We start from the raw sequence: 25,599 nt of genomic DNA, 5'->3' as shown, positions 1-25,599 counted from the left end.
ACAAAACATGATCTTTTTTTCTAATCTAACCAAGTAATATTGTTGCCTAAACCTAACTGCGACAGTTTTACAGCACTAACCATGTACTGAAATGAGTTTAAACTGTGCATCGTATGCGCTAAAGCAGTGGTTCCCAACTGGTGGGTCATGGTCCAAAAGTGGGTCGCGGATCCATTCTGAATAGACCGCAAGTGACTCGCAAATTTCCGGCACAGAGCTTTTATTTTGAAGTGCTGTTTCCTCCTGTAGAGTGAGACAGAGACAGAGACAGAGGAATAGCTCGATGACATGGCCAAACTCAAGTATTATGCTGAATTTATTCAACTGCGTAGACCGTGAACTAATGACTACAGAGAAATCCAGACCCCATGGCTGGACCAGTTGGGAACCACTGTGCTTAAGGTTGCCCTTTGCGTCACTATGAGATGCAGAGGGATGTGACAGAGCGTCGATATTTGATGACCTGGGAATGGGATGTTTAAATTGCCTAAGATAAGCTGTGATACGAAGATTCCTCGTGCCTGATTTGATCCTCAAAATATGACAGGAATATCTGAGTTGGAGGTAAAGTGGACAGCAATACACCACATATCTAAATTTTACATCTGAATTTGCAATTGAATTCTTGTACAATCAAAATTTCCAAAGAATACCAGCAGCATGATCATTTTATCATTTGACGCAAAAGTTAAAACAAAACACAAGTAGCATTGACAGGATGATGGCACACTGAATGTCTTTTCAAATGATTGCACCTTAAGTAGAGACTCTTAAAGTCAGCATCTATCAATTTGCTAACATTAGCCACCATGAGCTACTGGTCATACCCGACCAAAAGGCTGGATGAGTCACTGAGTAGACTGAGTTGAGCAAGAGTGGGTGTTACTGCTAATGAATTCAACTTTTTATTTGCAAGAGGAAGATCTTGTTACTTCTTTTTTTTTCAAAAGTAGGTACAATATGAAGTTTTTGACCACCAGTAGCACTCTAATGCAAAATTCTGATGACCTGGCTTATGTTTATGTTTTATGTTTATTTTATTTAGAAAGAGACATAAGTCACATAAATGTTCCAGGTTTAGCCATACTGGCTAATTTTCGCGTTCACATTGATGGTTTATGTGTATAAGAAAAAGGCATTACAAATAGCCATGGTGCCATGTCCATAGAAGGGCACATTAGCCAAAACAACAAGCCATAAGCACTATTAATAAAACAATGACACAACCATATAACCAAAAACAATCCAAAAAGGTCACCTTTTATTTGTATCTTGTGCACGTCAATGAGGACAAATGACAAGATGCACATTCCTGCCACAAGCGTGGTGCAGGAATGAGTCCTAAAACCTGGATATGAGTTAGCACTTCAGTTAAATGCCTGAAATAAGGTCTGTGGTTAACACAAGCTGGAGAGGTTTTCATGTTTAGTTCTGTGGTATAAAATACATCAGTAAATACCCCAAGCCCAGTTTTAAAAAGGCAGTAGCTAACAAGTGGCTAAATGAGACTACAGTGTCATCACGCTGAGCACTGCTTTACAGCTTTGTTGTGGAGGTGAAGTTGAAGTCATGCGACCGTGGTGTTGTTCGTTTATAGCTTGACATTAGCTTGTTACTTGTGGTGACTGCATTTGCACATTTATTAAGATTATCTTTCTGAACAAAACATCTAAGTATGGTAAACATTTCTTTACCACAGAGTTTATTTTTTGCACCAATCCAAAGTGCATTAGAAAAACTCACTTGGCTTTCTGTTGAGGGAGTCAGGGCGATGTTAACCTCCGTGTTGGCCTTCAACAAAACATCATCCCCGCAGCACTCTGTGGTTTTAACTATTCCACTGATCGACAGGTGGTAATAACAGAGCCCAAAAAAGTAGCAAGGAAAAAGCAGGAAGGAAATAGACTGCAAATATAGATGTTAGAAAATACAGGTTTCAGATAAAAGTCAGCTTTGCAAAGAGGAAGGAAATGCATTCAGCACTTTGTTAGAACATTACTCAACATGTTTTGGTAAGGAACAGTTAATGTAAATATAAGTTTTCTGTTTGGAATACAACTCCACAGGGCAACTACTTAATTTTTAGAAAACACAACTCACTGTTACTGAGAAGTATGCGACTGTTAGTAGTAGCTGTGAGCCAGTTGTCAAGTAAAAAATGATCCCCAATTTTTGCAGCAGCTCACACTCTAAGTATCTGTATTTATGAAGAGGATTACAGCTCTACCAGAGACCTTTTTTATATTCACAATCTTTTTCTGTGTCTTAAATATTTTACAGGTTTCCTGTAGGAAAAAAAGTCCAGACATATGAATCATTGCCTACACTTACATACCTGGTACAAGGTAATTACAGCCGTGAGTAACACGCTAACCCTTCAACCCGAAAATCTGCTGATGCAGTGAAATGATTCAGCCACTGGGGCTGCACTGACAGACTCTGATTTCTCAAACTTAATGTGCTCCTATGGGAAACACACACACACACACACACACATGCACGCACACACATATTTTAAGATGTGAACAATAGAGAAACATAGACAGAGGCATCCTGACAGTGACAGAGTGACAGAGTAAGAGGAAACTGATTACAGTAAGTACCAACCCCCACCATTACAGGGAATACTTGAAAATAATAATGTGGCCATGAGCCAAACACACACACACAGAGTTCAACAAAAGGGAGGCACCCGTCCACCTCCTGCCTCATCTTCCAGCCCCGCCCTCATGTCAGGTCCTGTACGACGGTGGACAAAGGAGCCCGCCTGGCCCCCAGACGCCCACGTTCCCGGCTCCTTCATCCATCCAGTCCAGTCAGCCTGACAAACTAATGGAGACTAATCAACTGTCAGGGTGAACACTCCAAGCACTACATCTCCCGGCTTCCCGTACCAACCCCCCCCCCACCTTCCTCCTCCCCAGTGGCCTCCCACCGCCGCCACCAAACTCCCCTCCCACCATCATTTCAGCTATAACTGTCATGAGCAGAAATAACAGAGTGATGGCTATATATAGCACCCTCATATCCTCCCCGGACTACAACACACACACACAAACACACACAGAGTCGTCCCTGAGCACACTAATTTCCCATTTCCCAACCTTAATGACCTCCATTTTATATTTAACCTTTAATCCTAATTCTGCACCCTAATCTTAGATTTACCTTGACCTCAACCCCAGCTCTCATGTCTTGTCTACGCAGCTATCGGCTGTTCAGACGGTCTGTAGAAGTTTGCAGATGACATTACACTCTATAATGGAGTTGGATTACTCTTTAAAGTGACTCTGGGTATTGATATGCTTGAGTCTGGTCTCCTTCTGTGTTTTGGTTCTGCGTTCAATCTGTAAAATGTCACAGGGGGGAACTGGAAGCACAGCAGTGTGTCTGAATAATGAGGGGTGTGCCCAGCAGTGGAAGCAGACGAAGAGGGTCTACTTGTACTTTGTGGAGGGATTAGCAGAATTTCTTTGCTGTTATGGCTATTATCAGGAATATCAGATGTGTTAAAGTGCTTTGTGAGTTCATTAGTATTAAACACTTAATCTGAATATTCAAGGTAAACAGCATGTTTGTGTGTGAGTAAACACACTGACTGTGTCTCATCAGACAAGCAGAACGTGTTTTATATGTGTACAAATATAAGCATGCAGTCATGCCACTTCAGTCTAAATGCTTTGGGAGTCAATAGACCCTTTTACTGTTCGTAAACAGTATGATGTTTTTGGGTGGGTGGGGCTTAGCTGAAGGCAAAACAATTCACCACAGACATTAGCGAGCACTAGCTAGCAAGTTCTCTTGCCTTGTTTTAGACAATGGAGGAAGATGATGTGAGTGGTGCGTTCAGAAATACTCACTCTGAGATCTGGAGCGCACTCTGGCACAAACTGGACCGTTCAAAAATACAGAGCGCAGTCTGAATGTACCGTTTGGTTATCCAGAGCAAAGCACTCTCAGAGTGGCAAAGCGCCGAGCGGAGTGAGCGTGTGATTAACCTAACCGTTTGTTAATTCATGTAGAAATATAACACTCCGTTTCTTGGAGCAACAGGGCTCTCATTTTAGTGTAGAGTGTCAGTCTGAATTTATGAACGCACCATGTCAGGTGCTCACTGATGTTACTTGAATAAGTAAACACTGACCAACGGGACCAGACTGGCTGACCTGTATGCTCTCACTCAGTGGATGGATGATGTCACAGGAAGCTTTGTGGTTGCTTACTACGCCAGTTTTACAAAGGAGGACGACACTTGAACACTTTCCAGTTTGTTTTGCTATTGAAGCTAACGTCAGCATTCCTCTATTCCTCTTAATACATCCCCAGTTTCTGATGAGGTGGACATGATAACCCTTAATACACATAACGTTATTCATCCCTACAACAGGAAATACTTTTTCCCTAACCTGATATGAAGTGTGCGCTGCACATGGGAGCATTTTGATGATGGCCTCCGTCCAGTCCTTTGGTCTTATCACATTTAACCATAGATGTCTTTGTGTTTGTTGACAGACAGTGGCGGCTGGTATGTGATAGAATTTAAGTTTTGAGCCATGACGCCTTCTATTCTGGCTCCCAATAACACAACAAGACGACATTTTAAGACTCCTATGTTTCCTACAGCTCTTTTGCAACTGAATCCTTCTACAATCAAAATTTCTAAAGAATACGAGCAACATGATCATTTTAGTGTGTGACACAAAAGCTAAAAGGAATGACAGGATGATGGCACATTGACTTTCTTTTTAAATGTAGCTGATCGCACCACAAGTAGAGAGTCTTAAAGTCAGCAAACTGACTGGCAGCATCTATCAATTTGCTAACATTAGCCACCAGAAGCCACTGGTTGGTAGTGGTCTGACATGCTGCAAAAACTAGGACAATCAATGCTCACCAATAGCCTGACAGTCGGCCTGATGTGTCTGGACCTTTAAATAAAGTCTCTAGAATTAGATTTTGAAAACTCTGAAAAATCTGTTGCTCAAAACAAAAGAAAAGATCTGCACACTGTAGCTCCTCTAAGTGCAATTTATTAAAACATCCACATGACGTTTCGAGCTAAATCTGTTGTCTCAGTTTAATCAATTAATTTAACCTAACCAGTCTAACTCTACCCCATCCTAATTTAGCTCGGCCCGCTCATGTCCTGATCTAACCTAATATAACCTAACCACCTAATCAAATATTTAACTCTAAGTTTAGAACATAACAAGACAAGAATACTCCTCAGTACACGCTACCGTAGGTCTCTGCATGTCAGGAAGCAACACCCACCTCCTATCTCATAAACACCTTAGACTGAGGAAAGGAAGGGGAGGAAGGGGTTCTACCGGCCTTGTCTGTGTGTGTGTGTGTGTGTGTGTGTGTGTGTGCGTGTTTGTGTGTGTGTCTGTGTGTGCATCAGTAGAGGGATGCTCTCTCTTATGAAAAGGGAGCTGATTAATTTCCATATTTCCATCCACAGCACAGGGAGCCCCAGATTCTCTTTGTCTGTCAGCAGCATCTTCATAGTTAACCTGTTTACATATTTACAGCTCACCAGGCCGGTCAGAGCGCAGAGCCACTCAGGTCAGCGTCTCCTCAACTGAAACTAGCCGAAACATACTTTAGTCAGGATCCAACGTGTGACCTTGAACTAAACTGTCTCTCCACCCAGCGGGCCACCCTTTACTTTGTTTGCATCCCCCTGCCAGCGGGTCTGACTCAGTGCCATATATAATTGATGGCCGCCAGCAGGATGTTTGGCGTGGATCGGGCTGGAAAATTCTATATCATTAGCACAACTTGAAAGCATAACTGACTAATTGTGAGAAAAGAAATTACAACAGTGGCTGCTATACAGGGAGCAGGCGCTAATTAACACTCCATCATTACAAGAAAATACTGATGAAAATTACAGTCAGTGTGCTGTTACTGCATTTACATGAGTGATAGATTTATTCTGCATCTGAATCCTTAATGTTTTTATACCGGGGACACGCAGGTATAATGGCATTTTCAGACAGATTAATCACACCGGGGGTTTGCATTGCTCAGTAAAATACTACACACGGCAATAAGATGTAGATTGCACATCAGCCCCGTGCAAAACTTGTGAGGCACATTGCCTTCTCATCGCGCTGAGGTATGATGCAGCAAAATGCCAAAGGCCTTGAGCTATTCATATAATTTCAACTGTGCATGTGAAAGGGGCAATAATTTAGATTTTTACGACCCCGCAGCACAAAATGACCATAACATATCTGCAAAAGGGAGCTGAGGGGATAACTGATCAATATCAACTTCTGCTATGCTGAGACTTCAGGATTTTAGTGCTCAACTCGAGGGGTTATATTCTATTTGGAATAAAAACTACTACTGAAATAAAAGGATTGAGGGTCGTGCCAAAAGAATATGAAAGTAGATAAGCTGAATTTCCTGTCAAAAACAATAAAGGTGAAAAATGATGTGACCCTGCTTTCAAAGGGACAGTTCACCCCAGATTGCTGCTTCAAATAAGTTCAAAAACAGCCGCCCACAGGCGCCATAACGGGAGATCTTTGGTTTAGTTTTACTCACTGTTTGATGATCCAGGTGCTTCGCTTGGTTTTAGAGTTGACTGATTTGCAGGATGTATGGAGAGTTGCAAGATGACATTATGAACTGATTGTCTTGACTGTCGCGTTCAAAAGAAATTAAAAAAGCAAAAATCCCCAGACATTCCCCGAATAAACAGGCCTTTACAAAAACAAATTTAAAATCAATGGGGTATTAAACGACTTCATCAAACAATAAAAACCAAGATGAACCAAAAACACGGCGGTTAAAGACTGTAACCCTGTGACATCTTCCACACTCCAAACTCACTTGAGCACACCTGCCTCAAAAAATAATAGGAAACTGGGACTTTCTAGAAATGGCTCTAACACCTCAAAATCAAAAATGTATATTTTCCTCTTACTTCTAGAGCTATGAATCAGGATGGCGGATGGCATGATACCTGGGCGACACACCTGCCCAGTTGCAGGTCACTTTTCAAGACCAACAAATAACAAATTTAGTCTTTTTTAATGAGTAATTGCTGTGTTTCCAGTTCCAGTGCAACAGCAACCTGTCGCTGTTTTTCCAGCCGGGATAGTGCCACGAAACGCCTTTTTTCCCTGAGACATTGACAGCCTCTCCAGACAGGTATTTTAAGCCTAAGCACAATCTTTTCCTAACCAAAACCAAGTGTGCTTTGTGCCTAAACCTAACCACACATTAACCACAGTGTTGTTGAAACGTAAAGAAATGAAAAATCGTATCCATGGTTTGCACAAATGTACGATGCCAACAGTTTTCCTGACAATGGGGTTGATTGTCTTTCTACCGAACTGCCAACTGTGTCACTGCGCAGAAGGAAGCGTGCATCTACTCATTGACAAGAGGCTCGTGCTCGACAAGGTCTGTGGATTATCTTAATCGTGACTTGTGGAAAGAGACATTGCTGTTGAGTTTTTCAATGTGTGCTTTGAGCATCATAAGTCGAATACCATCTAGTTCCATTACATCAAAGAGAAGGCAGCTGATATCACCAACATTCGGCAACTCACACCAAAACAATCTAGACTAATGAAAAGTGCTACGGATGAGAGGAAAAATATGTACTTTTGATTTTTGGATGAACTGTCCCTTTAAGCAGATTTATATAAATTCATGTCTTACCATCTTTGCCGATGAGGAAGTCCAGGTATCGGTAGGTGTAGGCCACGCCCACCTTAGTCTCCACCTGTGGTCTCTTCAGGGTGGAGTAAATCTTCCCCGGACTGTTCTCCTCCGACGTTGGCTTCATCTTGCGCAGCCCGCAGCCCATGGCTCCACAGTGTGTCTGTCTCTCTTTGTACGGATCCTGCCAACCAGACAAAACAGGATGAGACAGTGTTTCATTGTCACTTGTGTGTTTGTGTGTGTGTAGCCAGCGAGTAAATGACTTAGTGCGCACAGGTTAGTGTGTGTGTGTGGTGTCGAAAAATGGAGGTAGCCTGTGGTGGAAGGAGTACTCAGATCCTTTATTGAAGTAAGAGTAGCAGCACCACAATGGACAATTCATTCCTTGTTGATATAAAAATACTGACATGACCATGCAAGTTTTAGCTCTTGATATAAATCTTTTTTTAATTACATAAATATTAGATATATAATTAGATCTATAAATCAAATGTTACATTATTTTTTTTCTACCATCCCACGCAACTAAAGGTTTCCATTCATATTTATATGACATAAAAAATAAATTAATGAGACTCTTGACACTTGCTTCAGATAAATAATTCTTCACATTAAACAAGAAATCTGCATATCATTATAACTATGTAAGAGCATATTAATCTTACTTTATTTAATGATCTTAATAATCATCATTTTATACATTAAAAAGAATAATATTATCTTCACAAATAGTTCTTTGCATAATTCTCTGACCATATGTGTTTGTTGCCCTGTTGAATCTATTCTTAGCAGTGTCACCATGTTTTGAAATGAAAGCCAATGGCTGACTGGAATGATGAGAACGTACAATTAAGTTTTTAGTATGTGAACTGAAAATGTCATTTAGCATTAAAAGTAAACATACTCATCAATTAGCATGGCCCTAGAACATAATCTTAGGCTGCTTTCAGACCTAGAGTTGTCTTGCTTTGGTCTGAATCAGGGACTGATTTTGGTACAAAGTTGCATAATTGCCTAGAGTTGGTTCATGTTCTCACGGCAGCATTTACAAGCGGACCAGATCAAATGCCTTGTCAGTCCCTCCAGAAAAACGCGATTATGTGATCGCATAATTCAACGCATAATCAGCCAAAGTTCGCATATTCATGCGGGGACCGCATTTTTTCAAAGACGCCGCACTTTCGCCGCATAAATCGCCGATTTCCACGTAAAATGCGCAAAATATGCAGGGCTTGCATGATTTCATAATCCTCGCATTTTCGTTGCAAGAGGGGTTTTCCTTGTGAATGCTCTCTGTAATGTACAAACAACTGTTGTGTCTCTCTGAGGCTTGCTGTGCGCGTCACGTAATGAGACAGAGCGCGCACTAGGCAGAGTCGGTGTGATGTTTCTTGTCCTGCTGCGGGGAGGAGGGAAGAAACCTTCCAGTGAAATAACTCTCAATCTAAAAGAGCTGGTTATGATTTTAGGCATGAATGTGGGATTCGGCCTCAGAGTAGCTGCGCTCCCGTCATCTCTGATAACGAGATGAAGACAGGGAGACTGAAAGCGCACATAAATCACTCACTCTCTTACGAAGTCAGGGCTAAGAGAAGTGCTGTCTTTAATGACAGTAGTTTGAGAGAGATTTGTGACAGAGGCTCGAAGGGAGGTTCTCCCAGAGCGCGTAACACCAGGGGTAAATCCCACTGTGGCGCTAAAGAGCACGTGACAGGTCTCTGTCGCCTGACTCCTTTCAAAAAGCGCTTAACCAGCAGGTGCGCAAAAACGGATCTCTCTCAATAGCCTTCACGACATAATATATATTTTATTTATTTATTTTTACATAAGTTGTAGCATATTCTAGCTACAGAACTTGTTTAACTCAGCAATGTTTTGTAAGTTTGATCCATGTGTTTATTAAGGTCTGAAATAAAACAAGATGAGAACTTAAATATTCCCTGCACTTTCTGTGATGTAGTATGCTTGCTTATCATAGGAAGTAGTTAGAAATGACTACATTAAGGTAGTAGCCTAGTGAGAACAGGGTGTTAGGGGAATCACTTTTTTCCTCTTTTTCATCAAACCGCAGTTTTTGTAAGTTCCCGCAATTTTTGCAAGTTCCCGCAATTTCATCGCATGAAATTGCATAAATATCCCGCATATTCCATCGCATTTTTTAAGAAAACGTGCTGCATAATCAAGGATTTTTGCCCACAACAATCACAAAAAAACATTTTTCTGAAAGGACTGCCTTATGCGAGAAAGCTGCTCTTGATTGGTCAGAATTTCCATGTGGGAAAAATCCAGGAAGTAAAGCAAACATTGAAGAAGAGTACACTTGCAAGATAAATGTGACACTTTCTAATGTCACAATGGAGGGACAACTACGCAGGTTGATTTTAGCGCTGCTCATCGTGGACTATATTGCTGTCATTGTTCATTTTAGTCAAACCATACAGTTTGAAAACGAGGCGCGGCTCCAACTAGAAAACAATGTTTTGATGCATTGGATGTGCTGAATGTGCATATTAAGGCAGTACAGGAGGAGGTGCACATTAATAATCCTCCAGGACTGTAACATGCTCATGTTTAACCCAAACAATGTGTCATGTGACTGCAGTTGGTTCAGATCCAGGTCGGAACACGTTCTCACCACAAATGAACCGCACCAGAGTTCATTTGTAACCAGACCGAGACTACCTCTTCAAGAATGTCTCAGTCCGGTTGTTTTGCCGTGCACCTGAGTGTGATTGCTGTGTTCACATCTGCCCAAACAAACTGCATGTAGGGGGCAAGCAAACTTGAATTTGAACTAAACAGGGCAAACAGCCCCTTCATGAAAGTAACTAATAACTGTAGGTGTCAAACACATGCAGTAAAGTACAAAGTACAATCAGTACAAGTATAATACAAGTAGAGAATAATACCAATTTGGAAAAAAAGGACTGTGTAGAATTTGGGGATTTATAATTGGCATTGAATACATTGGATGGATTTGTTTTTGTTACCTTAGAATGAGCCATTTATTTCTACATACAGAGTGGGTCCTCCTCCACTGAGTCCACCATGTTGTTCTACAGTAACTCAGATCAGACAAACCAAACACTGGCTCTAGATAGGAACGTTCACATTTTTGCATCTTCCATCATAGCTTTCTTACAGGCTTTTCACATGAGAGAAGATTCAGTTCTGTCACCTCACCACTAGATGCCACTAAATCCTACACACTGGACCTTTAAGTACAGAATTTGAGTAAATGTATTTATTTACTTTCCCCCCACTGGGCATGGCTGACTTGGGTCAATCTGGATATGATTGAGGTCCAGATTAAACTCTCCGTGAAATACTGTACACACACAGACATGTGTGTACACACATACAGGATATGAAAGCAAACATTCATGCTCTCTGATATCCATGATTCCGCAGGGATTTCAAAAGGAAAACCAATAAAGAAGAACATGCCGGATAAGCGTCTGTAAATAAATAAATAAACACGACTAAATGAGCTTGATTTTTCACGGGTTCCCTCTCCCTCGTTCCCAGGGAGACCAAATTAACAGAGACAACCGTGGAAGAAGAGGAGGCCTTAAAGAGCCGGCACCATGGACGCCGCCTCACCCCAAATGGTTTGTGACAGCATCACTGCCTCTCTCTAGCGACTGTGTCTGGGAGCAGGTGACATCCTATTGTGTGCCTCTGATTAAACTCAAGGATGGATGGATGGATGGATGGATGGGTAGATGGGTAGATGGCAGTGGTGCCCTCCCCTCCTCTTCCACCCCGGCTGATGAGGAACCCTCTCTATTATGCTCCTTACTAATTACACAACGTCGCAGGGCCTTGGCTGGAAACTAGGAATCCGAGCCGGCCGCCGCTTCAGAGACAGGACAGGAAGTGAGGAGGGGCGGGGGGCTGGGATGTCGGAGGAAGGAGTGGGAGACGAAATAGGAAACGAGCAGACGGGGGCTCCGTTAATGAGGTGAGCGGCAAGAATGGAAAAGGTGAGAATCAATCAAGGGAGAGAGAGGAAATGGGGGTGGCCGGGTTGGAGATTGTTCGTCGGAAAATGTGCGAGGGGGGGCGGCAGCGGGTAATGCATGGCAAGTAGAGTCTGGAGAGGAAAAAGGGCGTGCAATTAGAGTCAGTTGAATAGAAAAGGGGTGATCAACGCACGATGAGGGAGAAGGGAGAGAGAAAGAGTGAAAGATGAGGTGGGAGATTCATTACGGCTGTCATGAAAGCCAGTGTTTCCAGTGGCGCTTACATGAATGTCTTTGTTGGGCTTTATGAATCTCAATGTGGATCACAATTGTATCTCTACAACCCTCAGAACACCTCGCCGAAATGGACCACGGGCTGATGGACTTGTGATTAATACCTGAACACACTGAGTCCTGCAAACCGGAAACTTCAAAAAGCCTCCCGAATGGTTTGTGTGTGCCTGAGATGTACTGGGGAGTCGCGTCTTTGCCTCTGTGCACGTGCCAGGCAGGGCTGACGTCTTGCTTCCGTTTTCAAGAACAAAAAAGCCAAACACAATGTGCCGAAGCTGGCATAGTCAACGTCCCTAAAAGCGCTTCAGTCCCCCCTTAAATTGTCACTCAGGACTGTGCTGCAGTTCACCACGCAGCATCACAAATGGCTCTGCCATCAAAGAAAACAGGGTGAGAAAAAAAGAGTTTTTCCAAGTCTTGGATTTTCACTGTTGCCTACAGTTACTTGTAAATAGCTTTTATCATTCCTACCCTGGAGAGAGTAGGAACAACAAGAGGGAAAGGCGAGGCTCTGTCATGTAGTCTACAAGAGCTGGAGAAGAGGTATTCAGAACAATAGGATGGGGGGCTTTGAGGGAGGGGTATGGAAGGAAAACAAAGTGGATGAGGAAAAAAAAAAACCGAGGGGCTTGTATTTGCATAGCTCCTTGAGACCAGGGAGGAGGAGATGTGAGGCGAAGGAGTATTTTTAGAGCTGAACTGACAGAGGAAATGTGAGATGTTTATGATTTTTTGAGTCACTGTTTTCTTGCCTCGAACCTCTCCTCTGAGGCGGGAGCTCCGGGCAGTTGCAGCCCCCACAGCGCTCCGCCTCAGCTCCTTTACACCCTGGCGTTTTTTTGGGGGGGGAAGATTGACAGGCGGGGAGTCAGGGATGCTTGACATTGTAGACAGACTCTGGGTAGCTACAGAAAAAACAGGAAGAGGGCCATCGATTTCCCTTTTGCTGAATTAGCAACGATCCTTTTGCCATTTCGTTCTATCTTTTGTCTCTAGCTAATGGCATTTTGAGGTTTTATTTGATAAGAGGTTTTATTCGATAAGATTCTCCCCTCGTAAGCCGAGATTGACGTTCAGATGCTTTGTTGTAGCTGGGATGCACTTAGCTTTGGCCCTCACAACCAAAACATCCCACAGCACTTTGTATTGTGCTGATTGTGAAAGGTAACCTCGGGGAGGTGCTTGTCTTTCACTGCCATGTTTTCTATATGTCAGTCAACAACCATTTGTCAGTCCGAGCTTTGATTTTTTTTCAGTGCTCATATTGATCACCGGGGTCACTGCCTTTGGTTCTGCGGGGATTGAGCACTTTATGAAAACTGAAATAATCTATTTTTGATCACTCTGGGGCAGAAAAACTCTACTGCAAGCTGAAAATCACAAAGCTCTGACATATTATCACCTCATAAAGTTGTTATTGCGAACTTGATATTGCTAACAGTTGCTGATTTACACACCCAGAAGACACGAAGCAACATTAGCGATCATTTAAAGCGCTTTTTCTCGCCACCTAACAAACCAATATTCTCTCTGAGTTCAGGTCTGTTTTGATATCCATTAACTCCTGAGGGAAATATGCTGCTCTTTAGATGCTAAATGAGACATTCTGTGATTGGGGGTACATTTCACATTTTAAAAAGTGCAAAAGTCATTTGCTCTCTCAATAAATAAATCGTTCAAGTTAAAATATTCCTTCAGTGTTATATATCCAGCAGGTGCAAAGCTTGAACATTAACAACATTTTTGATCTTTTAAGGGAAAGGATGTTTGTTGCAAGTTGCAATAGATGAGAGGTCGGCAACCTTTACTATCAAAAGAGCTGTTTTTGACCAATGCTAATAAAAAAAATGAAATCAGTGTGGAGCCACAAGACATATTTGAAGCTTTTAATGAAGATTAAACAGCCTGCCAACTAATAGCCTTTCTGGTCGACTAACGTTTGTTCGACTATTAGGAGGGCAGCCCCACTGAAATCAGGTCCAAGTTGCTGCCAAAAAATGACGGAATAAGAGCGAGGAGATTGTGAAGACAGCTGCAGCTCATCCAGAACGCTGCTGCCAGAGTCCTCACCAACACCAAGAGAGTGGAGCACATCACACCAGTGCTTAAGTCACTGCACTGGCTTCCTGTGTGTCAAAGGATAGACTTTAAAAACTTGTTACATGTCTATAAAGCACTAAATGGTCTCGGGCCTAAATACATCTCTGATTTACCTGTACGTTATGAAGCATCCAGACCCCTCAGATCATCTGGAACAGGTTTACTCAGTGTTCCCAGGGTCAAAACCAAACAAGGTGAAGCAGCCTTTAGTTTCTATGCTCCCCACCTGTGGAACAAACTTCCAGAATATCTGAGGTCGGCTGAAACTGTCAACTCATTTAAATCAGGGCTTAAAACATTACTATTTACTGCAGCTTACCAGTGAACCAGATATGTAACTTATTGTTAGGATAATCTGTAGCTATTGTTTTTATATTTGTCTGCTGTTGCTTTTGCTTTATGTTTGCTTTTTAAATGCATTTTCTGCACTGTTTTTAACTATTTATTGTCTTGCTTTTAGCTTTTGTTTTTAATGATCTCAAACACAGTTTTATTGTTCCTTTAATGTTTTATTTTAATGTATATCTCTTGTAAAGCACATTGAATTGCCTTGTGTATGAATGGTGCTATATAAATAAAATTGCCTTGCCTTGCCTTGCCTTGTGAAGAGAAATATCTGGGTCTAACAGTTAAAGGTAGTCTCTACCCTTGTCTGTCTCCACTTTGGTGCTCAGTAGTTAGCTTTTTGCGGGTGAGAGGAGAATTTTCAGGCCAAAACAATGAGCTAAAAGAGGCTAAAAAGCCTTGTAGAGTTGCAGACATGGATGATAATATTCGTAAGTGCTAATATCGTAGGCAACTGGACTTGCTTGTGTTTCTTGAAGACGTTTCGCCTCCCATCCACGAAGCTTCTTCAGTTCTAAATGACTGGTACGAAGTTGCAGGCTATAAACCCTGTGTGGGTGGGAACACTTGCAGAGTCGTAGGGGTCACGTGAGCTCTTATTTTCAGAGGCGTTAAGGTCACAATGTGAGTCGTTGACCCACCTGGCCACCATGTGAGTCGTTAGGGTCAGGTGGGACCAGGGGTGAATGGGTGTGAAGTCGTCTGGGGAGGGATCCCAACGACCCCTACGACTCTGCAGGGGTTCACACCCACACTGGGTTCAAAGCCTGCAACTCTGTACCAGTCATTTAGAACTAAAGAAGCTTCTTGGATGAGAGGCGAAACGTCTTCAAGAAACGCAAGCAAGTCCAGTTGCCTACGATATAGCACTTAGGATTACCATGACCTGGATGACTGAGAATCTTCACCGACAAGTTGGATGATAATGCTTCACATTATGTTGTCATTTGAACCACTGTTCATAAAGAAGTTGTTGAGCTTTAGATTATTCTGAGGAACTGGAACTATTACAGTCATGGCTGTTACGTAAGTGCAGACGATAATTGTACCAAACCCCACCTGATGTCTGCACTTAGAGACATCACAGCATCAGCAACAAGAAGCAACTGTAGCAAATGATTTTAATGCCGTCTGACTGACATCTTCCCCGTCTTACAAGACCATGTTACAAGGCTTTGATAACAACATTGCTGAGATCAAACCCAGCAGCATGGGAAGCTTCAGAGTGGATTAATGGAAGAGGACATTAATTAGGACACTGTGTTCTTGTGTTCTTCGCCATGTACTCTCCCTTTTAAGCCCTCTCTCTTCCGCTCTCCTCCTCTCTCACGCTTTATCTCCCTCGCCCCTCTTTGCCTCTTTCTGACTTTTGATCTTCTTAATCTGAAGTGGGGAGCTAGCAAGGCCGCGTTTGGTGGTGGATATTGCTGGTTCAGTATCATCCGCACAGAGTCAAGGGCTTTCTGAGGCGGGGCGGTTGGAGAGACCATCACTTAGGACAAGACTGACCTCACAGGAGAAACAACAGCAGTGGTTGTTGGTTGAAATGCTTCAAATGACCTGTGTTTACAGTGTGTTTCCCTCACAAGCAACCTCCTGAGGAAAATGACAGTGCTGGTCATTTTTTGAAATGGCATTTGAGAGGTCAATAACAAGGGCTGAAATAACATACCACTGCAAAAATGGGAAGGGTTCATGGGTCTATTCCCCGTATGTGTTGCAGCAACAAGGAAGTGCTGCTTATTTTGTCTGTTAGCTTCCTGTCTGCACCTTAAATGGGAATGAACATGACCAGTTTTATAATATAACATACAGTGTGATGGACTGCCAGAGCTTGATGCGAGACTTTCTTCTCCAGCTGTCTGACAAACATCAACTACTATTTACAAAGAGGTGATAATTAGATCATTTCTCCCACACAGTGCTGAGATCAGCTGGTCGTGCACTAATATTCATGGTCACTGCTCAGGGTGTGTTGGCGTTTGTTTTTTAGCATGTGTTAATAACAGTATGATAAAACAGAAGTTGTCTTAGCAGTTAAAGAAGTAAAAAGAGGTGCAGGTACAATATTTTTGTCATCCAAAGAGTCACAGTGGACACTCATCTGGTAAACTATACCGTATCCATGACACAGGCTCGTTACCGAAAACAAGCTAATTAGTATTATTTTACATTGTAAGGTAAAAGATGTGGGGGTTTTTTCATATTAATAAATGAGATTACTGACCAACAAAGCAGATATCATTTTGGCCCAGTTGTTGGGTTGGATCAAATCTTGAAAAAGCGTTGTTTAAATGAAAAGAAGGAATCTGAAATTGCGTAATCCAATTTTGGTTTTGATGTAGTTTCAGTAGGCGTTGTTCAAAACTGTTTGTAGGATTTGGATACCTTCAATCCAAAGTTTGGGATTATCTAGATCCCAGTAAAGGCATGGATTTCAGGTACAGAATACAATAGAACTTTAAGATTGTTCAAATATATATACATTTGTTTATATTTGCACTTGTCTTGTTAACCCATTACAGTGATACAATAGATAAAGTAGACATTACCTATTAAGGCTTTTTAGTTCCTGATTTACCAGATTTTGTCCCCATGAAATAACCTCACAAATAGGTGTCAGTATCAAACAAAAAGACTTTAATAAGTAAACCGAACTCCCTCTGCACAGCCAGTCTCAAGGATCAGGTGCTGGTCGACCACAGGAACATCTCAGATAAAATCATTGACATAAACCACCGCACACTGAACTGAATTACTGTGATTTTATTAAGAGCGAACGTGTTTCGCCTGTGGCGTCTTCAAGTTCGCTCAACACAGGTGTGCTAAATATACATAGATCACATGACTAATTATCACAGTTATTTCATTTTTCTTTAAAAGAAAAGTAAAATAACTGTGATAAATTTTCCCCTTAGAAACAGCTTCTTCAACATAAAGTTAGCTAAGCTAGTTGGAAGTTGGTTAACACTGAGCGAAACTTTGCGCCACAGATTGTCTTTTTAATCTGATACCTGTGGTGGATGTGGTGTTATCAGGCCATATGACCAGGACCGTCACTTTGGACCTTTGTATTTTCTACTGTATAGACGGCAACAGGAAGATTAGAGACAAAACATGAGATCAGTGAAGTCTGTAGTGAAACCTTGTTTCAGATTCTGTCTCCTACCAACAACATACTGTATGCGTGTGTGTGTGTGTGTGTGTGTGTAATTCCCGACGCTAGCTGCAAGTCACACAGCACTTTAGTGAACCTTATTCTCTCTGATGAGCTCATGCAGAAATAATTGATCATGACCATCAGTTGGACCATATATATTATAATGTGTATAAATATTATATAAATAACATTATAGAAACATTTTGTGTTGTGATGTTTCAGGACTGTTGCTGTGTTATTGTTACGTTTCACTCACTTTTTATTTTTTGGTTTATCAGGGAAATTCCCTGCAATGATGTGCTGATACGCGTAGGCGTTACCGGGGTTACCAAATTAGCTTGCTTAAATATAGGCTATACATCACGCATACGTCAGCACAGAACAGAAGATGGCTTTCTTAGCAGCTCACCGTCAGCAGATTTTGTTTTTCAATTCATGCTAAAGTCACAAAGTCTGTCAGGAAATCCTGTTTGTTCTGCTTTTCTTTGACACAACAAAGAGTTCGACTGGCAGCTTTCACACCAGCCTAAAGGAAGAAGTTCGACTGAATTGAACCAAACAGATCATGTGTGAAAGTACCATTTGCTTAATCTTAACCAGAGCCTAACCACCGAGCTGGCAAAGAAAATGCTCTTATGAGCTGTTTTTCTGGAACAAACGCTTACAAACAAGCTATTTTGGAGAAAAGTCACAGGACACCCAGCCGACGTGTCCAGTAGCCTGACGTCTGCTCAAATGATCCCCTCACCCTCTGAGCGTCAGCTTCACTCTCTCCTTCTGCGGGTGACAGCGTCAGCTGAAAATGTTAACACACTCCCTCTGGAAATCCCCCACTCTTCCCTCTCTTCCTTAATTCCGTCCTTACCACCTTGAATCCTCACCTAAGTTGGACAGAGGATGGAAAAAAGAGGGGCCCATGAGAGAAAGAGAAACAATGGACACTGAGGCAGGATGTTAATGCTGCAACCTCTGGTGATTATAGCCCTTTGAAGAGAGCGGTCTACAGTGTGGAGCTGCTTATACTGCATGTGCCTTTTACATGAGCTTTTTATTCAAACTGTTTTAAAGATATAGTCCATCAAAAAACCTGTGGTTTGATTTTAGCACTGTCTGCCTGTAGGCTTGAATGGTAGCTTGGTGCCATGTGGCTGAACAGACAATAACTCACAACGTTAAATGTTTTCCATGCCTTATTGAGGTGTCTGATGTTCAGTTTTAGTGGCAGATTGAAGGAGTCTCAGAACTCTATTATAATGATATTGTCAAACCCTAGACTAAATGACACTAGATATAGGTCTAATCTATGGAAACACTGGTTTGGCAGTCTTTTGTAATCTGTTTTATTGGGGTCTGTGATGTATTGTTTTTGTTTTGTTTTGTTTTGTTTATTTTATTATGTTGTTAAATAGTTAAATACACCTGAAACATTCGGTTTCACTATAACTCGCAGCATTCACAAAGCACTTGTCTTTATCTGGACACCTTTTCCCCACAAATACAACATGCTAATGTTATTAGCACAAACCTATGGCATTTTACATTGTATAGCCTAGCTGCTAGCAGACTTTTCCTCTACTCATAAAACCAGGGACAACAGCAACATTTAACAAAGGTAATGTTACAAAATTCATCTCCATTAAAACTCACAACATTCACCGTCAAAACAACTGTGTTATACTAAACACATTTTCCAAACAAATACAACATGCTAACATTATTAGCACAAGCCTATGGCATTTTACATTGTATTAATTAGCCTAGCGACAAGTGGAGATTTCCTCTACTCTTGTGAAGCCAAGATGAACAAGACTTGGAATGCCATTTTGTGGAGACTTTATTCTCTTCACAGTTTTTTGTTTCTTATCTGTGAAATTAAAGTAAAGAAAAGCTTCGTTTTCACTGAGAGAAATAGTTTCAGCTTAGACAGGAGTAGACAGGAGGTGTGCGTCACCGCAACAAGTAGTAACATTTCTGGGTAGGTGCACATCAGGCTACAGTATAGGCTCTATGTCAATGCGGATGCTAACTTTTTGCGGTGCTCTGGACAACCGAACGGTAATTTACGAACAGTCAAGTTTGTATCAGAGTACACTCTGGCACTTGCAACGAGTATTTCTGAGTGCACCACCAACTTGCCATAGAGCTGGTTAACGTCTGTAAAGAATTGTTTTGCCTCCAGCTAAGCCCCGCCCACAAAAAAAGTCATACTGTTTACTAACAGTAAAAGGGTCTATAAACAAATATAGTTGATTAAAAAGCCGATGGTCATTGTTTTCATAATTTCTGCTACTTATGTAGAGAAAAATGCATCACTTTAATTTACCAGTGTACCATCTAGAATGTCATATTTTTTGTTACTCTGTCTAGACATTGCACACTGGTTAAAAAATTTAAATTAATAATTTCCTTTTAAAAGGTTATCACACAAAGTGTAAGTATTGTGAGTAGATACATTATAATGTGAGAGGCCCCTGATACATTTCTACCTTGAAAATGCAACACAAAGGCTCAAAATTTGTTTTTGGAGACATCTCCACATCTAAACCATTACGCCCTCCCAACGAGGAGGCCACGGGTGCCAAAGGTGGAATTGCTTTTTCAACTCACTGAATTTGTTATATTTGCTGTGAATGCCCAAGGACGATACACAACGGCAAGCGTGCAGGAGGGGGGAAAAAAAGGAAGATGAGGGGTGATGAGTGAGGCAGAGAGAACAGGCGAGTAAACAATAGTGTCTGTCTGAGATTCTCCGCCGTTTCAAGGCTCCGGGTGGCTCTGCAGATCGCCATGGCCTCGGCCAACCTCGTCTCCGTACAGTCTCAAGGCCCAGTTACAGTCTGTCCACACACACACAAATACACACATGCGCGCATGCATCGAGAGAGCTATTGCCATGGGAACCAAACCCCTCTATGACTATTCCCTTCTCAGGAGAATAATAGGCACCAATCTTTCTCAACCTCGCTCTTTCATTGTCGGTGTCTCTCTTCTTTCTCCATTTCTGGGCGCTATAAGCTCACACCCCTCTTCATCCATTCCTCCTCCTCCTCTTTCCCACTCCTCCATGTGCAGGAGCAGACACTCATGTCCTCCTGTCCCCCTCCTCTCCTCTCCTCGCTGCATGTCCCTGACAGTCATGAGTTTGATTCGTTACGTGCATCCACGCTGGATTTGTACAGTTCTCATAAGTGAGAAGCAAAATGTTGTCTCAACCCGACTGAAACAAACACCCTGTTAAATGTTTTCAAGCTGCAGCCAAAGCAACACAGTGAAAGAATGAGTGTTTGTCATTTCAAGGAAGCGGGAGAGAGAAATACTTAGAAAAAAAAGGAAAGAATTCTTTGGTTGCCCCCTTTGCAATTTTTCTCTAAAACACCGAGGGGTTTGGAGAGATTTTCTGTGAGTGACTCATTGCTTTGTGTGAACTTGCTCCAGGCAGGTCATTTTTTATTAAAGCCAGCCGAAGCCAAGTTCTTAGGTTTTCAGACACCCTATCGACATGTCCGTGTTGAACATTACCCAATCAATACTGCTGCAATTTTCTTGACCACCCATTACAACAGGAGTCAATTTGCCTTATAGAAATATCAAGGGGGATGTTTTTTTTTCTTTGTCTTTGCTTCGAGGCGAAGCTACTACACAACCGGCTGAATATTGGCTCTTTTGTTTTCCGTCTTGCCTGGAGGATTCATCCTAATATGCCGTCTCAGGTCTAAGGCAATGCCAGAGGCTTGAATAACTTAGTATCTTCAAAAGCACGATCGCTGTCACCTAGCAGGGGAGTGAGGGAAAATAATCTTTGCCCGAGATCTTGTAACTGAGCATTTCAGAGGGAAAAGATGTGAGACTTGCAGCCGACGCTGCAATCTAGATGACACCCTGTCATGAGAGCTGCAAAATTCACACCTTATCTACCAGTGTGTCATTCCGCCATGTTTACTGCCCAAAGTTTTATATTACTGCCAGTACGGATGCCAAATTGGAACAAATCACAGCAGTTTCTATCCAAAATGCACCATATCATAAAAAATACCTGTAATGAAGCACTGAATACTTCAAAAGTACAGATAATTCTGCCAACCACAGACTAATGTGTTATCATTATCTAATTTTTGTACTTCCTTTGATTTTACAAGACTAAAAGTCACCTTCTGCAACTTATTTTGAAATCAAATCCTCCATATATTTATATTTCATCGCATCCCTGATGTGAAGCTTCTGCGAGTTTCTCTCTGGCATCAAACAGGCGCAGCATGAAATGAGAGTAGAATGAAATTAAAATGGTTTAAAAATAACCACCTTTCAATTAGACGTACCCTAAATATTCCGGAGTATAAAATGTTCCTGTGTTTTGTTGTGTTGGTCTGTGGGTGTTTGTCTATACATACTGAGTGGAGAGGAGTACACATTGTGGTTTACACCAGCCAACGCTTGCCAATTACCTTAATCAAATTTCACACCACACGGGGGGATTCACTGTGCCCGGATCAGATAGCAAACATAAGTTGATTAAAATACATGTTTGCTAAAAGACTGGAGCGAAAGAAAATCAGCACAGGCTCAGAAAATACACAAAGTGATGGCTGAGAGAAAGGATTCAGAGAGTAAATGAGTAAAGTTTTAAATCACAGTGACGGCTACTGTATGTTGTAACAGACAGGTTCATGTGTCAGTGTTCAGATAAACGTAGACTGATTTTAAAGGGTCGGCCCACCAAAATTACAAGACGGGTATTTTCTCCCTTTGCTTAGCAGTATTTAGCCATGAAGTTAGTTTTAGTTTTGTGTACCCAAGGTTTTAAGAACCCGACTGTTAAAGGGGCACTCCACTGATTTCACACATTAAGTTCAGTTTAGTCATCAGTTCTGTACTACCCAGCTTGTTTAAATTTTTGTATAATGTCTAAAAGAAAGATGACAATCACCAGGAAAAATGTCGGCATTTTACGTTTCTGCAAACCACCGATATGTAACATTTGCATGTTATTATGTACTGTAAAACTTAAGTTGATAGCCCGGGCTATTATTTGCTTAAATCAGTGAAATCAACACATTCTCACTCCAACCTTGTCACATAACAACGTTTGGTCATGGACTTTCCACGTCCAGATACGATGTGAAAGGTACCCTGGGTGTGTTGGTTGTTGACGTTCTGGGACACCGTGTCAAGTTCTGTCTGTTACATGCATTGTGTTCTTTCAAAATACACTTCTGTTTGCACAGGAAATTTAACGTTTACATACAGTCGCTATCAAAATAAACGCACTATGTCGGTAAAACACTCTGAATTGACTTTTTTTTTCCTTCCACAACAAACACACATGGTTTGGTTTAGGAGAAATGAACAGGGTTTGGCATTATACCGCTCTCTTGGGTCAAAGTCTGTGTTTGTTGGACCCATCCACAGCGACACCCACCCACCCACCTCAGTTGGACTTTCACCGCCTTAACCTTTGTCCTTGTGCCCCCGCATTTCCCCCTGACACCACTGGGCGCCATTAAACTAGAACGGCAACCGGCTGCGTTTGATATCGACGTTAAAGGACGCCTTTTTTCATGGGTTTCTGACTCTGAATCAACAGGCCTATATTTGGGACAGGCACCTATATGGAACAGGCCTTTAATTCCTTTCACACAAAACTGTTGCTCAGCAAAGATCTGGAAATACAATCAAATTGTTTACTCAAACCAGTATGAATATTATTAACTGCTTGGCAACCAGACCAGATGTCTAATTGAGAGAGGCCTTTATTTGTCAAAATGTGTAGCCACACCGGGCTAGTAAAAGGGACTGCACGTTTAATTGGGACTAGGCTTTTAATTGAAGTTTTATGATAGCATGTACTCTGAAATGTTATGTTTCAACAAGCTGTGGTTAATGCATGGTTAGATTTAGACACAAAAACCACTTGGTTATGAACCCTGAAAAGATAATGTTGTGGCTTGAAATACAAAAGCAGCAATGTCTGTAAAAAACGACCGCTTTTCATGACCCTATCCCCGCTGGAATAACAGCAATGGGTCACCACAAAACAGCCATGTTTGGTGCTTTAAAAGCTGCTGGAAACACAGTAATGACTTGGTAAATTACAACCAGTTTCGCTGTTTGTTGCTGTCAAACAGTGGTCTAAAAGATGTAGCTAGAGTGATGTCACCCATTGGTTTGTGGATTCCTGTTTTGAAGCCTCAAGTTCAGCATTTTGGTTGTCCGCAGCGAGGGGTGGATCTGACTCAGAGACTGGTGTAGCAATGCCTCACAGACATCCTGTGACTCAAGTGGCCCTCCCTTAAATATGTCTGATAAAATGTGAGTTATATTAAAACCCTTGTACAGTTGTTATTAGCTATAGAGATGAAAACCTTTTTGTGTACCAGGTTGTAAACATGTTTATTTCGGCTGTAAAGTTTGGCATTTTAACATGAGAGTCTATGGGGATTGACTCGCTCTTGAAGCCAGCCTCAAGTGGCCATTAGAGGAACTGCAGTTTTTGGCACTTCTGCATTGGCTTCATTTTTCCGACCTGGACGTTTCTGCTTGGTCTCAGCTTGGTGACACGTTGGGCTCTAGTTTCCCGGCGCAGCGCAGGGTGGCACAGGGTGGCGAACCCCGCACAGAGCTAGATTTGAGCAGCACAACCCAAGGCGCGCTCAGTTTGGTAGTTTGGCAGACCGAGGTGCGCTGAGATGGGTGTGGCGGCGCAGCAGGGGGAGGTGTTGACAGACCCAGCTTGGCGCAGTGACAGTTTTGTGCCAAAAGGCTTTGCCCAAGGTGCGATTAAAGCTTGCCAGTTGAAACCAGGTCTACTGTCAGCACAGGCGGAGCGCAGCCGGTGTAAGCCGAAGTTTGGCTGACCAGCAGACAGTGCGCACACGTCACCAAAACCTTACAGACAGGTTTCCAGAATGTCAGGCACATTAACAATGCAATAAATACCCAAAAAAACACTATTCAATGCAACTATCTGCAATCAGCACATAAATGTATCTCTGTATCGACTGTCCCGTCACATCTGATGTCAGATCAAAGGGGATTGGCACCGTTTGGCACGTTTGGCACGCGTAATGGAAACCCAACCTGATTTGATTAACACAGCTGCAAACTAATGAGTTCACATCCCTCTCAGCCAACCACAAACAGCCACAGCATCAGATAGGGAGTATATATTCAGCATCTGTCATCTTAGAAAAGTCAAAAGAAAAGAAACAGAGTGAGACTGCGAGAGAGAAAGAGAGAGCATGCGCGCACGAGAGAAACGCATCATTGATTTACAACTGTGGTGACCTCCTCCCAGGCTACCTTTGCATCATCAGCCCGTGGAGGTCTGCTCGCAGTTCCGTATATTCGGACTTAGCTTGGACCTCCCAGACCAAAACATCAGTTTCCTCCTGGGAGAAGTTTGGCCATCTGACGCTGCTGCTCTCTTCTGCCTTGGCGAATTGAGTAAACTCTCATTACACCTTCCCGCGGCGCATTTGATTGGTGTGATGTGTGTAAAACCCACTCCATGCCTTCTCTCCTCCCTCTTTCCGACTTGCGCAGGTAGGAGGGACGGAGGTGGGAAAGACGAGTAGCTGCGCCAGTGCGCACGGTGTGCCAAACTTGCAAAATGCACCTGGCCACACCCAGTTGGCGAAGCGCAGGTGCGCTGCGCCCGGTCTGCGAAACTAGAGCCCCTCATCACCATTCCCTCCATCATCACATGACAAAGTCACCTCATGCACTAAGTCACTGTAGAGACGTGTATATGATACTGGAGTAGAAAGAAATGGATATGTACTAGTCTGGAAATCTCTAAGATGCCATTGAGTTGCATTATGGGAAGTGTAGGATGTAGTGTGAACCATACTGGATACCAAAAGTCAAGATAATTTGGCCTCTGCTGCTTCAGTTCTGTCTCTTACAGGTCCCCAACTTAATAGAAGCACAGCAGTAAAACACTGCAGTATCCCTGCAATTTCTAATACATCATTATTAAAGGGACATGGGTTAATCAAGTCTGCAGTTATAAATGTTAGTAAAGTCATTAATAAAGAGTCATGACTTCATCAC

The 25,599-nt window shown here is 42.2% G+C and overlaps 1 protein-coding gene across 2 annotated transcripts in view; it reads right to left on the bottom strand.

Moving 5' to 3' along the window:
• The window catches only part of rftn1b (raftlin, lipid raft linker 1b), a 170,019-nt gene that overhangs the window by 140,937 nt on the left and 3,483 nt on the right, over positions 1-25,599 (bottom strand). For both annotated transcript variants that reach the window (XM_033640549.2, XM_033640550.2), the window contains exon 2: positions 7,684-7,867. In XM_033640549.2, coding sequence (XP_033496440.1) covers positions 7,684-7,831 — 148 coding nt within the window. In that variant the 5' untranslated portion in view covers positions 7,832-7,867. The remainder of the gene's footprint in view (positions 1-7,683; positions 7,868-25,599) is intronic.

This window comes from Epinephelus lanceolatus, chromosome 10, assembly GCF_041903045.1.
Source record: "Epinephelus lanceolatus isolate andai-2023 chromosome 10, ASM4190304v1, whole genome shotgun sequence".
In the NCBI taxonomy this organism is placed as follows: Eukaryota; Metazoa; Chordata; class Actinopteri; order Perciformes; family Serranidae; genus Epinephelus; species Epinephelus lanceolatus.
The sequence above is the reverse complement of the archived record's forward strand: the minus strand, read 5'-3'. Positions and strand labels throughout refer to the sequence as shown.